At 50.0% G+C, this 14,788-nt stretch overlaps 1 protein-coding gene across 1 annotated transcript; it reads right to left on the minus strand.

Moving 5' to 3' along the window:
• Window positions 1-5,015: 5,015 nt before the first annotated feature.
• Window positions 5,016-13,729, minus strand: LOC137327546 (putative nuclease HARBI1). Its single transcript, XM_067993449.1, has 2 exons — window positions 13,715-13,729; window positions 5,016-6,107 (listed from the first exon to the last, which is right to left on the minus strand). Exons 1-2 carry the CDS (start codon window positions 13,727-13,729, stop codon window positions 5,016-5,018), a joined length of 1,107 nt encoding a protein of 368 aa, XP_067849550.1.
• Between the last annotated feature and the right edge of the window lie 1,059 nt (window positions 13,730-14,788).

Below are 14,788 nucleotides of genomic sequence, written 5' to 3' on the forward strand. Positions count from 1 at the left end.
GGAGACCAGGGGTTAAATTTTAACCTAGTGCTGGGATCTCAGCAGGGGGAGAATTTTTTTGTGCATTTTCTCGAGCGATCACAACTAAATTGAAGGCCCTTAATGTGACTTCCAAGTTTCGTATCTCCAAGTTGCACAGGGGGCGTACTGCGCACCTGAATGACGCGGTAGGAACTGGCGTATTTAAAGGGCCATTGCAACCATGGATTTTGAGGGAGAAAGGGGGAATGTGTAGAGATGCAGCATCACAGGTGTAAGGCAGGACCCCGCTTTAGCGACTCACCTCTGGAGTTGTTGCTGGCTGGTGTCAGGAGCAGGAGGGAGATACTATACCCGGCTGACTGGAGGAAGCGCCCTGCCTCTGCCACCAAGAAGGCATGGCTGGAGGTGGCAGAGGAGCTGAGTACCAGGAGCACAGTGGCAAGGTCGTGGTACAGTGCAAGAAGCGATATAATGATCTAACCAGGTCAGGAAAAGTGAGTACAGTTACTGATTCACCTACATCCTGTGGTGTACATTACCCCATCCCCCCCGTCTTGCCAAGCCTAGTCCATCACATCACTCCTCACACCCACTTAAGTCTTATGATCAACTTACCTTCACTTTATGTGCATTTCCTCACCTCCCCATTTGTGAAGCCACTGCTCCCACTCACCCCAATCCTGATGCAATGTGATGAACCTGTCTGATATTCACCCTCTGATGTATCTGCTTCATTATCAGCCTCACCCAGAGCAATGCATCCATTGGGTGAACACGTCACCATCACTCACTCACACGTCTGTTCTTTCTCCCCTTGTAGGAGAAGAGAGCGCAAAATGCACGGGAGATGAGTAGGACTGGGGGGGTCCACCACAAATAGTGACCCTGACAGAGGCGGAGCAGGAGGTGTTAGATCTCAGCCGCGTAGTTGAATGCCTGGCCATCGGAGGTGGCGAGACTGACAACCTGCAAACGGCTGGTGACAGAACATTAACATCCTTCACACACATCATGAATTGATGTTACCTGTTGCACACCCCAGGATGCTCATTGCAACATCACTTCTGCGATGATTTTTAATATTACTGTATGTTCTCTTCCAGGGCCTTCAAGGATTGATGAGGAGGCCGACAATGTGGACGAGGGTGATTCCTCAGAGGAGCTCCTGGCCTCTGAGGGTGCACCGACGCATCAGAGTGAGCCATGCATCAGGTCAGATGCTTATACCTCGGAGGGTCCTATTATAGAGTTAGTTGGATTGTCACCTGGTCACTCACTACACACAAGTGTGTACGGGCAGACACTGGTGGCAGGGGCAGCAGTGGAAAGTCCGCATTGGTGGGCGCACTCCTCTCCAAGCTCTGCTCAGCTGGACGCAGATGCTGAACCCTGGGGGCCATCCTTGTAAAGGAGAATGATCGAGGTACAGATGCACCTTTGCGACATATTGGAAGACATGCCACGCTCATCCTCCACCATAGCAAAGGCACGGTAGCATAGTGGTTATGTTACTGGACTAGTAATCCAGTAGGCCCAGATTAATTAATCTGGAGTCATGAGTTCAAATCCCACCACGGCAGCTGGGGAATTTAAATTCAATTAATTAAATAAAATTTGGAATAAAAAGCTAGTATCAGTAATGGTGGCCATGAAACTACCGGATTATTGTAGAAAACCCATCTGGTTCACTAATGTCCTTTAGGGAAGGAAACCTGCCGTCCTTACCTGGTCTGGCCTATATGTGACTCCAGACCTACAGCAACATGGTTGATTCTTAACAGCCCTCTGAAATGACCTAACAAGCCATTGTTAAAAGTTGTACAATCCCGCTACAAAAAGTCACAATAAGACTAAAACCGGACAGGTCACCTGGCATCGGACCACTAGGACACAAAAAAGACAAACCAAGCCAAGTCGACCCTGCAAAGTCCTCCTCATTAACATCTGGGGACTTGTGCCAAAATTAGGAGAGCTGTCCCACTGACTAGTTAAGCAACAGCCTGACATAGCCATGCTCACAGAATCATACCTTTCAGCCAACATCCCAGACTCTTCCATCACCATCCCTGGGTATGTCCTGACCCACCAGAGGTGGTGGCACAGTGATATACAGTCAGGAGGGAGAGGCCCTGGGAATCCTCAACATTGACTCTGGACCCCATGAAATCTCATGGCATCAGGCCAAACATGGGCAAGGAAACCTCCTGCTGATTGCCACCTACCGTCCTCCCTCAGCTGATGAATCAGTCCTCCTCCATGTTGAGAAGCACTGAGGGTAGCAAGGGCACAGAATGTACTCTGGGTGGGGGACTTTAATGTCCATCATCAAGAGTGGCTCGGTAGCACCACTGCTGGCCAAGTCCTGAAGGACATAACAGCCAGACTGGGCCTCCAGCAGGCGGTGAGAGAACCAACACGAGGGAAAAACTTACTTGACCTCGTCCTCACCTATCTACCTGTCGCAGATGCATCTGCCCATGACAGTATTTGTAGGAGTGACCACCGCACAGTCCTTGTGGAGAAGATGTCCTGTCTTCGCACTGAGGACACCATCCAATGTGTTGTGTGGCACTACCGCTGTGCTAAATGGGATAGATCTAGCAGCTCAAAACTGGGCATCCATGAGGCACTGTGGGCCATCAGCAGCAGCAGCAGCAGAATTGTATTCCAGCAAAATCTGTAACCTCATGGCCCGGCATATTCCTCACTCTACCATTACCAACAAGCCAGGGGATCAACCCTTGGTGCAATGAGGAGTGTAGAAGAGCATGCCAGGAGCAGCACCAGGCATACCTAAAAATGAGGTGCCAACCTGGTGAAGCTACAACACAGGACTACATGCATGCTAAACAGCAGAAGCAACATGCTATGGACAGAGCTAAGCAATTCCACAACCAACGGATCAGATCAAAGCTTTGCAGTCCTGCCACATCCAGTTGTGAATGGTGGTGGACAATTAAACAAATAATAGGAGGAGGAGGCTTAATGAACAGCCCCATCCTCAATGATGGCGGAGTCCAGCATGTGAGTGCAAAAGACAAGGCTGAAGCTTTTGCAACCATCTTCAGCCAGAAGTGCTGAGTGAATGATCCATCTCGGACTCCTCCCGAGATCCCCACCATCACAGAAGCCAGTCTTCAGCCAATTCGATTCACTCCATGTGATATCAAGAAACACTGAGTACTGGATAAGGTGGAAGGGAACGCAACACCTTACAAAGGTCAGAAATGGGGATGTTCGCTGATGATTGCACAGTGTTCAGTTCCATTCGCAACGTCTCAGATAATGAAGCAGACCGTGCCTGTATGCAGCAAGACCTGAACAACATCCAGGCTTGGGCTGACAAGTGGCAAGTAACATTCGTGCCAGGTAATGACCATCTCCAACAACAGAGAGTCTAACCACCTCCCCATGACATTCAATGGCATTACCATCGTCGAATCCACCACCATCAACATCCTGGGGGTCACCATTGACAAGAAACTAAACTGAACCAGCCACATAAATACTGTGGCTACAAGAGCAGGTCAGAGGCTGGGTATTCTGCGGTGAGTGACTCACCTCCTGACTCCCCAAAGCCTTTCCACCATCTACAAGGCACAAGTCAGGAGTGTGATGGAATACTCTCCACTTGCCTGGATGAGTGCGGCTCCAACAACACTCAAGAAGCCCAACACCATCCAAGATAAAGCAGCCCGCTTGATTGGCACCCCATCGACCACCCTAAACATTCACTCCCTTCACCACTGGCGCACTGTGGCTGCAGTGTGTACCATCCACAAGATGCACTGCAGCAACTCGCCAAGGCTTCTTCGACAGCACCTCCCAAACCCGCAACCTCTACCACCTAGAAGGACAAGAGCCTCAGCAGGCACATGGGAACAACACCACCTGCACGTTCCCCTCCAAGTCACACACCATCCCGACTTGGAAATATATCGCCGTTCCTTCATCGTCGCTGGGTCAAAATCCTGGAACTCCCTTCCTAACAGCACTGTGGGAGAACCTTCACCACACGGACTGCAGCGGTTCAAGAAGGCGGCTCACCACCACCTTCTCAAGGGCAATTAGGGATGGGCAATAAATGCTGGCCTCGCCAGTGACACCCACATCCCATGAACGAATGAAAAAACAGCAGAGAGGTTGGAGGAGTCCACCTCCAGCATTATTGGACTGGTGGCACGGGTAAGTGTGGGAATATCTGCGATGGAGGGATGGCTAGTCTCCATTGAGCTTCAAGCACAGCTCACAAATGAATCCATTCAGGTTCTGGCAACGGCTCTTCGGACTCAGGGTGACCAATCTTCTGCCGCCTTAAACAGGCAGAAAGATACATTAGCACTGGCCTTAAAAGGCATCACACATGTCCTCCAAACTGTTGTCCAGCAGAGTGGTAGGAGTGATGTGGCCCTGGCCCAGGAGAGGGATGATGGCAAAAGAGGACATGGAAGTGGGGATGCCAGTCAAAGCACTCCCAAGTCTCACCCATTGCCCCCCACTCCCCACAACCAGTACCTGCAATGCTGCCTCGTCTCCTGATGGCCGATTCTGCCCCACACAGATGCAGGTGGACCAGTCTTTGGCGGGGCCCTCATGGGTTCCAAAACCCAGAGGCCATAGGCCAAGAACATCTCAGCAGTCAGGGCATGAACATGAGCAGCCTGCCACTACCTCTGCTGCAGCCACGTAGGAGTAGTAGGAAGAGGAAGGCAAAGGTTTTGTGATCACCAAGGGTATGAACAAGGGTGTCTGATGCAATGTCATGTTTTTCATTTCTCTTTGTTTTTTTTATATTCACATTAAATGTAATATTTGTCACCACCACTGCCACCTCTTGTCCATTCATGAGTCCCTTTCGTGAAAATGCCCTTGCATGTCCCTCATAATGAACAACAAGACTTGATGCCACCCACTGGGCACGTTTACAATGGGTGTATGTGTGGTTATAGGAGTGTTTTGTGCAAACGGGGGGTGTTGGTGGTGCTCGTACCAGCTGGTCTGAGAACGTGACTATCTTCACTTTGCAGATCTCCTTATGAGAATCTATCAAATATGAGTAACTCCCTGGTGTCACAAGGAGCTAGGTGAGCCGCTGCACTGTCGATGGGTTGCCCATCGTCCTCCTCCTCCTTCTCTTCATCGCCTTCTTCAATGTTGATGGTAGGTGCGGATGTTTTATGAGCACATGGGAACTCATCCAGCGGTAACCCTCTCTGTTGAGCGATGTTGTGCAGGATGCAATGCACGACTATTATTCTACACACCCTCGCTGCTGAGTACTGAAGGGATCCCCCAGATCGATCCAGACACCTGAAGCGCATCTTGAGCATTCCAATGGCGTGTTCGATGACAGACCTAGTGGTGATGTGCTGCTGTGCCTCGTAGGTGGGGTTTCTCACAGGTGTTATGAGCCACGTCTGCAATGGGTATCCCTTGTCTCCAAGGAGCCAGCCCTTAAGTCTGCTTTGTGCTTGGAAGAGGGCCGGGATGTTGGATTCGCACAAAATGAAGGAATCATGGCAGCTGCCAGGGAATCTGGCACACACCTGCAGAAACGTCTTCCAATGGTCGCAAACCAGCTGCGCTTTGATGGAGTGATATCCCTTTCGGTTGATGAACAGTCCTGGCTCATGTGCAGGTCCTCGGATTGCTACGTGTGTGCAATCAATTGTGCCCTGCATCCATGGGAAGCCAGTTAGAGAGTGGAAACTCACTGGCCTCTCAGTCTGGCTGATGTCGTAGATGGGGAAGTTTACGTAGTCGGATGTCCTGGTAAACAAGCCATCCGTGACCTGTCGTATACACTTATGTGCAGACGACTGAGAGATCCTGGTGATGTCACCGGTGGCGCCCTGGAAGGATCCGGAGGCGAAGGAATTGAGGGTAGAGATGGCTTCAACTGTGACGGGCAATGCGTGGCCACCAGGCCCATCCGGGAGCAGCTCTGCCTGAAGGAGCATGCAGATATCTGCAACCACCAGGCGACTCAATCTGAGCCTGCGTAGGCACTGGTCCTCAGAGAGGTCCAGGAAGGTCAGCCTCTGCCTGTAGACCCTCTCACGAGGGTAGTGCCTCCTGCGACCTCGGCCCCTCCGTTGGTCCCCTCGCTGCTCTCCTGCAGGTCCCTGTGATGCACCCCTGTCTTGCAGAGCTGCAACTCCTAGAACTGCACGCCGTGCTTGCCGCTTGGATGGTGATGTGCCTCCTCCTCAGATGTACTGCTGAGTAAATCCATTGCACCCCCCCTCCTGATGGTGTCAGTTTGAGGGGACCAAAATGTAGGTAAATATGTCTGAACACAAGAATTCTGATTGTGAACCAAGAAATCTCAGACTAAACACAAAGAACTCACAGCCAGAGGTTTGTCCGAGAGAATTGATTGCCCTGCAGCAAAAACTCACTTTTTCTTCACGTGTTCAAAGGTCCAAATGGGTGCCGGCTGCAACTCATCTCCGTTTCCATGGCGTGTTTCAGAGGTCACAGGAGACACGTTCAGAAGCAGTTAAAATGGCTTATGTAGTTCAAGCCACAAAAATTGAACATCTTTAACTGTAGTAAACAAGGAGGGTCGATGCGGGTAACGTGTTTGATGTAGTGTACATGGATTTTAGCAAGGCTTTTGACAAGGTCCCACATGGCAGACTGGTCAAAAAAGTAAAAGCCCATGGGATTCAAGGGAAAGTTGCTAGTTAGATCAAAAATTGACTCAGTGCCAGGAAGAAAAGAGTAATGGTTGACGGATGTTTTTGCGAGTGGAAGGCTGTTTCCAGTGGGGTTCCACAAGGCTCAATACTAGGTCCCTTGCTTTTTGTGGTATTTATTAATGATTTGGACTTGAATTTGCGGGGCTTGATTAAGAAGTTTGCAGATGATACAAAAATTGTCTGTGTGGTTGATCGTGAGGAGGAAAGCTGGAGACTGCAGGAAGATATCAATGGACTGGTCAGGTGAGCAGAAAAGTGGCAAATGGATTTCAATCCAGAGAAGTGTGAGGTAATGCATTTGGGGAGGGCAAACAAGGCAAGGGAGTACACAATAAATGGGAGGATACTGAGAGGTGTAGAGGAACAAAGGGACCTTGGTGTGCATGTCCACAGATCCCTGAAGGTAGCAGGACAGGTAGATATGGTGGTTAAGAAGGCATACGGGATACTTTCCTTTATTAGCCGAGGCATAGAATATAAGAGCAGGGAGGTTATGCTGGAACTGTATAAAACATCGGTTAGGCCACAGCTTGAGTACTGTGTACAGTTCTGGTCACCACATTACAGGAAAGTTGTGATTGCACTAGAGAGGGTACACAGGAGATTTACGAGGATGTTACCAGGGCTGGAGAATTTTAGCTATGAGAAAAGATTGGATAGGCTGGGTTTGTTTTCCTTGGAACAAAGGAGGCTGAGGGGAGATTTAATTGAGGTGTATAAAATTATGAGGGGCCTAGATAGAGTGGATAGGGAGGATCTATTTCCCTTAGTAGAGGGGTCAGTGACCAGGGGGCTTAGATTTAAAGTGATTGGTAGAAGGATTAGAGGGGAGCCGAGGAGAAATGTTTTCACCCAGAGGGTGGTGGGGATCTGGAACTCACTGCCTGAAAGGGTGGTAGAGGCAGAAACCCTCATCACATTTAAAAACTGCTTGGATATGCTTGTGCAGTGCTGTAACCTACAGGGCTACGGACCAAGTGCTGGAAAGTGGGATTAAGCTGGACAGCTCGTTTTCGGCTGGCACGGACACGATGGGCCAAATGGCCTCCTTCTGTGCCGTAACTTTCGATGATTCTATGATTCTGGTTTAAGTACCTCAATTGGCCCTTTAAATATCGTCTCACCGGCCCGGGTTTCAGAAGTGCTCGTGCACCCTGGCACGACTGGGTCAAACCCGGAAGTTGGTGGGTCGGAGCCGGGGTGCGGTCCCGCTCCCAAAACCAACAATTTTCACTGCCCACCTCCCCCAACCCACCCAACTGTGCACAATACTCCACAGTGTGGTCTAACCAAGGTTCTACACAAGTATAACATAACTTCTTTGCTTTTCAATTCTATCCCTTTAGCAATGAACCCTATTGCTTGATTTGCCTTTTTTATGGCTTTATTAACCTGTGTTGCTACTTTTAGTGATTTGTGTGTCTGTATCCCTAGATCCTTTTGCTCCTCTATCCTGTTTAGACTCTTATTATCCAAGCAGCATGTGGCCTCCCTATTCTTCCCACCAAAATGCACCACCTCACACCCATCTATATTGATCTGTATTTGAACCCATTGGTCTCCATGTTCATTCACGCTCTTCAGCATCTTTTCATTGCGTGTATATTCCCATTCCTAATCTATGTCCCAAAACTTTTAACAGATGTTGCTGGAGATTGAATTCCAGACCTAGTACATGGGAAGTGCTCAATGCTGCACAGACTGCTTCTAATAGCGTTTGCTGGTTAGTTTTCAGTGATCAGGGTACGGTAGCATAGTGGTTATGTTACAGGGCTAATAATCCAGAGACCTGGACTAATAATCCAGAGACTGTGAGTTCAAATTTGAATTCAGTTTCAAAAAATAATCTGGAAATAAAAAGCTGGTAGCTGTAAAACTTACTGTGAACCTGTCGGATTGTCGTAAAAACCCAACTGGTTCTCAGATGTATTTAGGGAAGGAAACCTGCCGTCCTTACCCGGTTTGGCCTATATGTGACTCCAGTCACAAACCAACATGGTTGTCTCTTAATTGCCCTCTGAAGTGGCCTAGGAAGCCACTGAGTTAAGGGCAACTGTTGTTGGGCAGTGATGCCCACATCCAGAGAATGAATAAAAAAAGAGAGACTGGGGGGGGGGTGTCCAGTCCCAAAGCTGGACTCCTAGTTCAAAGTAGGACTGGTGCCCGCATTCTTCTCAGGATCTACCCAATCTCATTAGGAGCGATATTTTTTCAGATTTGTTTTTCGGTCTTCTCTAGCATGCTCCCTACTTTGTGCTGACCTGGTAGGTGAAATTTTGAAGAAGAAGTTCAATAAATCACTTCACCATGGGGGTTGTCCTATAGCTTAGCTAATCTCTCCTCAGATCAAGTACTAAACTACACTCCTTCATTTATAGACCTGCAAAAAAAACTTATACAGCAACATTCAATTTCCCTGCTTCACAGAACTTTCTTTTAAAATTACACGGGCATATTTCAACATTAAATTGTCAAAGGATTTGAGTTTTGCACAGTTCCGCCAAAAAGAGGTGCTTCCAGAGTTTTCATTTCTTTTAAGTCCTATGTAAATCTTTACTTTTCGCAAATTGTTTTCTTTTTTAGAATTCTGAAGAGGATTTTGTAAGTGCTGCAGTGAGACAGAATGTCCCTATCTATTCCTGGATCTGACATCTTAGCACCTGAGTCATGTGATTATTACTCTTTCCTGTCGGTGACGTCACTACTTTTTCATCTGTTCCCTGGAAAGGATGGTAGGAGAAGCTGTCAGTCTGCAGTAGATTGTGCGACAGTGCAGGTAGGAAGAGATGCTTGCCATAGACTGAAAGAGTGTGTGTCAAAAGCAGTCGAATAGATTATGAATACTGATTTAGACTGCTTAAGTGATATCACTGACTGATCCATTGACTGATGGTAGAATCAAATAGAGCTGGAACATCAAAAATTTGCATATGCAAAGGCACTTAGCTCTGAGTAGGGCTGTGCAAGGATCTTCAGCTGTAATGTATGACAGCAATAGTCCTGTGTCAGTGCGAGCCTGCACTGTGTGACAGCAGATGGCCTGTAATGGTGAAAGGGGAGGGGGGGGGAAGGGGAGAGCGATGGAAAAGAGAGGAGCAGCAGCGCACTATGTCTCAGGGGTATTGTGTGATTTTCCAGTCTAGTCATTCCGGCTGCTTATATAATAATTGCTTAGCAGATAATGAAAGTGGAATTAAAATAAGTAATTATGCAAAGCTGTTACTTGCATGTAATGAAGGGTCCTTACGATAAACAGGACTCGGTTCTCAATGGAGATGTCACGGAATGAAAATCAAATCATTGTATTCTGGGGGAGGGGGAAGAAAGAAAAACCCAACCAAATATCTGTTGGATATTCATTTATCAATGATAATTTCTTAACCTGGAGTTCTGCTCGATTCAAAAGATAATCAAGGAATTAACCCTTTTTACTATAGTTGTTGCAATTTTTTTCTTCAATAAATACAAACCATTTATTTTGAGAAATATATGCCCTGCGATGCTGTATCATTTTCTTTTTTTTTGTAAGTCAAATTTTGGATGTGTTTTTTAATGCTAGTTGTTCCAACTGCCCACTCTGTGTGCCAGTCCCAGTATTGCCAGTCCCAGTCCCAGTATTGCCAGTCCCAGTCCCAGTCCCAGTATTGCCAGTCCCAGTCCCAGTATTGCCAGTCCCAGTCCCAGTATTGCCAGTCCCAGTCCCAGTATTGCCAGTCCCAGTCCCAGTATTGCCAGTCCCAATCCCAGTCCCAGTATTGCCAGTCCCAGTCCCAGTCCCAGTATTGCCAGTCCCAGTCACAGTATTGCCAGTCCCAGTATTGCCAGTCCCAGTCCCAGTATTACCAGTCCCAGTCCCAGTATTGCCAGTCCCAGTCCCAGTCCCAGTATTGCCAGTCCCAGTCCCAGTCCCAGTATTGCCAGTCCCAGTCCCAGTCCCAGTATTGCCAGTCCCAGTCCCAGTCCCAGTATTGCCAGTCCCAGTCCCAGTCCCAGTATTGCCAGTCCTAGTACCAGTACCAGTATTGCCAGTCCCAGTCCCAGTATTGCCAGTCCCAGTCCCAGTATTGCCAGTCCCAGTCCCAGTATTGCCAGTCCCAGTCCCAGTATTGCCAGTCCCAGTCCCAGTATTGCCAGTCCCAGTCCCAGTATTCCCAGTCCCAGTCCCAGTCCCAGTATTCCCAGTCCCAGTCCCAGTATTGCCAGTCCCAGTCCCAGTCCCAGTCCCAGTCCCAGTATGGCCAGTCCCAGTCTCAGTACCAGTATTGCCAGTCCCAGTCCCAGTATTGCCAGTCCCAGTCCCAGTCCCAGTATTGCCAGTCCCAGTCCCAGTATTGCCAGTCCCAGTCCCAGTATTGCCAGTCCCAGTCCCAGTCCCAGTCCCAGTATTGCCAGTCCCAGTCCCAGTCCCAGTATTGCCAGTCCCAGTCCCAGTCCCAGTATTGCCAGTCCCAGTCCCAGTATTGCCAGTCCCAGTCCCAGTATTGCCAGTCCCAGTCCCGGTATTGCCAGTCCCAGTCCCAGTACCAGTATTGCCAGTCCCAGTCCCAGTCCCAGTATTGCCAGTCCCAGTCCCAGTATTGCCAGTCCCAGTCCCAGTACCAGTATTGCCAGTCCCAGTCCCAGTCCCAGTATTGCCAGTCCCAGTCCCAGTATTGCCAGTCCCAGTCCCAGTCCCAGTATTGCCAGTCCCAGTCCCAGTATTGCCAGTCCCAGTCCCAGTATTGCCAGTCCCAATCCCAGTATTGCCAGTCCCAGTCCCAGTATTGCCAGTCCCAGTCCCAGTATTGCCAGTCCCAATCCCAGTCCCAGTATTGCCAGTCCCAGTCCCAGTCCCAGTATTGCCAGTCCCAGTCCCAGTATTGCCAGTCCCAGTATTGCCAGTCCCAGTATTGCCAGTCCCAGTATTGCCAGTCCCAGTCCCAGTATTACCAGTCCCAGTCCCAGTCCCAGTATTGCCAGTCCCAGTCCCAGTATTGCCAGTCCCAGTCCCAGTCCCAGTATTGCCAGTCCCAGTCCCAGTCCCAGTATTGCCAGTCCCAGTCCCAGTATTGCCAGTCCCAGTCCCAGTATTGCCAGTCCCAGTCCCAGTATTGCCAGTCCCAGTCCCAGTATTGCCAGTCCCAGTCCCAGTATTGCCAGTCCCAGTCCCAGTATTGCCAGTCCCAGTCCCAGTATTGCCAGTCCCAGTCCCAGTATTGCCAGTCCCAGTCCCAGTATTGCCAGTCCCAGTCCCAGTATTGCCAGTCCCATTCCCAGTATTGCCAGTCTCAGTCCCAGTATTCCCAGTCCCAGTCCCAGTATTGCCAGTCCCAGTCCCAGTCCCAGTATTGCCAGTCCCAGTCCCAGTCCCAGTATTGCCAGTCCCAGTCCCAGTCCCAGTATTGCCAGTCCCAGTCCCAGTACCAGTATTGCCAGTCCCAGTCCCAGTATTGCCAGTCCCAGTCCCAGTCCCAGTATTGCCAGTCCCAGTCCCAGTATTGCCAGTCCCAGTCCCAGTTTTGCCAGTCCCAGTCCCAGTCCCAGTATTGCCAGTCCCAGTCCCAGTCCCAGTATTGCCAGTCCCAGTCCCAGTCCCAGTATTGCCAGTCCCAGTCCCAGTATTGCCAGTCCCAGTCCTGGTATTGCCAGTCCCAGTCCCAGTACCAGTATTGCCAGTCCCAGTCCCAGTCCCAGTATTGCCAGTCCCAGTCCCAGTACCAGTATTGCCAGTCCCAGTCCCAGTACCAGTATTGCCAGTCCCAGTCCCAGTCCCAGTATTGCCAGTCCCAGTCCCAGTACCAGTATTGCCAGTCCCAGTCCCAGTCCCAGTATTGCCAGTCCCAGTCCCAGTCCCAGTATTGCCAGTCCCAATCCCAGTCCCAGTATTGCCAGTCCCAGTCCCAGTCCCAGTATTGCCAGTCCCAGTCCCAGTATTGCCAGTCCCAGTCCCAGTTTTGCCAGTCCCAGTCCCAGTCCCAGTATTGCCAGTCCCAGTCCCAGTCCCAGTATTGCCAGTCCCAGTCCCAGTCCCAGTATTGCCAGTCCCAGTCCCAGTATTGCCAGTCCCAGTCCTGGTATTGCCAGTCCCAGTCCCAGTACCAGTATTGCCAGTCCCAGTCCCAGTCCCAGTATTGCCAGTCCCAGTCCCAGTACCAGTATTGCCAGTCCCAGTCCCAGTCCCAGTATTGCCAGTCCCAGTCCCAGTATTGCCAGTCCCAGTCCCAGTCCCAGTCCCAGTATTGCCAGTCCCAGTCCCAGTATTGCCAGTCCCAGTTCCAGTATTGCCAGTCCCAGTCCCAATATTGCCAGTCCCAGTCCCAGTACCAGTATTGCCAGTCCCAGTCCCAGTCCCAGTATTGCCAGTCCCAGTCCCGGTATTGCCAGTCCCAGTCCCGGTATTGCCAGTCCCAGTCCCAGTACCAGTATTGCCAGTCCCAGTCCCAGTCCCAGTATTGCCAGTCCCAGTCCCAGTATTGCCAGTCCCAGTCCCAGTACCAGTATTGCCAGTCCCAGTCCCAGTCCCGGTATTGCCAGTCCCAGTCCCAGTACCAGTATTGCCAGTCCCAGTCCCAGTCCCAGTATTGCCAGTCCCAGTCCCAGTATTGCCAGTCCCAGTCCCAGTACCAGTATTGCCAGTCCCAGTCCCAGTCCCAGTATTGCCAGTCCCAGTCCCAGTATTGCCAGTCCCAGTCCCAGTCCCAGTATTGCCAGTCCCAGTCCCAGTATTGCCAGTCCCAGTCCCAGTATTGCCAGTCCCAGTCCCAATATTGCCAGTCCCAGTCCCAGTATTGCCAGCCAATGAGCTAAGCCCTACAAAGGCCAGCCTGGATCGACAGAGACTCTGAACTTTCCACTTCTGTCAGAAATTTGCTCCAAGAGCGTGACCTCCCTATGTGGGTACTTCTGAGCTGAATGCTGCTTCCACACTCCATGGTTCAACGTGTTGGGAACAGGTCATATTGTTCTGTGTTTAAAAGGGGCAGGAGGGGACGTGCCATTTCCTATGTATGTGTTTAGCCTCTTCCACAAGTTAATTTATTGAATCTCACCATCCCATACGGCATCTGTGGCCTAGAGGGCAGGTGGCTAACCTGTTGCCATGTTTCCACTAACGTTGCTCTGGAAGTGGCTGTTGGGAACTGTATGAAATCTGCCAAGAGTAAATCTCCCTCCAAATTTCCTTCTAAGAAGATGCTTGACTTCAGCTCGAAGTCAGACACCCAATGGTCAGGAACGGTTTACGTGACCAATCATTGCAGAGGACCAATCAACAAAGCCCACAGATCGGTGAACTACATCGCCAAAACTGCAGAACACAAGTCGGAGGAAGCCGGAGTCAAACTGTACCGGGCTCTAGTCAGACCCCCACCTTGAGCACTGTGTCCAGTTCTGGTCACCCAGACACTGGAGGTGGTGCAGGGAAGAGCCACAAGGCTGATCCCCTAGTGTCAGTGGTCTGAGTTATGAGGAACGATCGGAGAGACTTGGGGTTCTCAGCCTGCAAAGGAGGCGCCTGAGAGGGGATCATAGAGAGGGATCTAATGGTATGGAAAAGGTTATACTGTAAAATAAACAGTGGGTGCAGGAAAAGGAGACACAGGTCCAAACTAGTAAGAGGTTACTTTATTTCAGGAGGTTCTTCTTAATGCAGAGACTGATTGACATGTGGAAGGAACTTCTGGGCAAAGTAGTGGAGGCGAAAACCCTGGAATCATTTAAGAAACAACTGGATGCAGAATGGGGGGAGTGTAGGGTTGATCTGGACCGATGAATTAAGATGGGGTGGAACGGCCTTCCTTATCCATAAGTGTCTTGTGACTGGGCTGTCTTTCCAAGTCGTCTTTCTATTTTATATATTATATACGCTCACAGAAATTGGTACGAAGGCTGTGCCAGCAAAATAATGTACATTTTAAGCTGGAACGGACGTTTTAGGAGGTTCAAGTTCTGTGCGGATTTTCTTGGCAGTTGGTCATCAAAATGTAGCCAGTTTCTGATGGAGGTGGGTGAAATGCGTCCTTGATTTAGAAATAATGGGGGTGGAATTTGTCTTGGCGGCAGTGCAGAGTAGGCGATGGTGAATCAGCCGCCCGCTTTACACTGCTGCAGATTTTCTTTTCCAT

The sequence above is a fragment of the Heptranchias perlo genome, chromosome 11, assembly GCF_035084215.1.
Source record: "Heptranchias perlo isolate sHepPer1 chromosome 11, sHepPer1.hap1, whole genome shotgun sequence".
In the NCBI taxonomy this organism is placed as follows: domain Eukaryota; kingdom Metazoa; phylum Chordata; class Chondrichthyes; order Hexanchiformes; family Hexanchidae; genus Heptranchias; species Heptranchias perlo.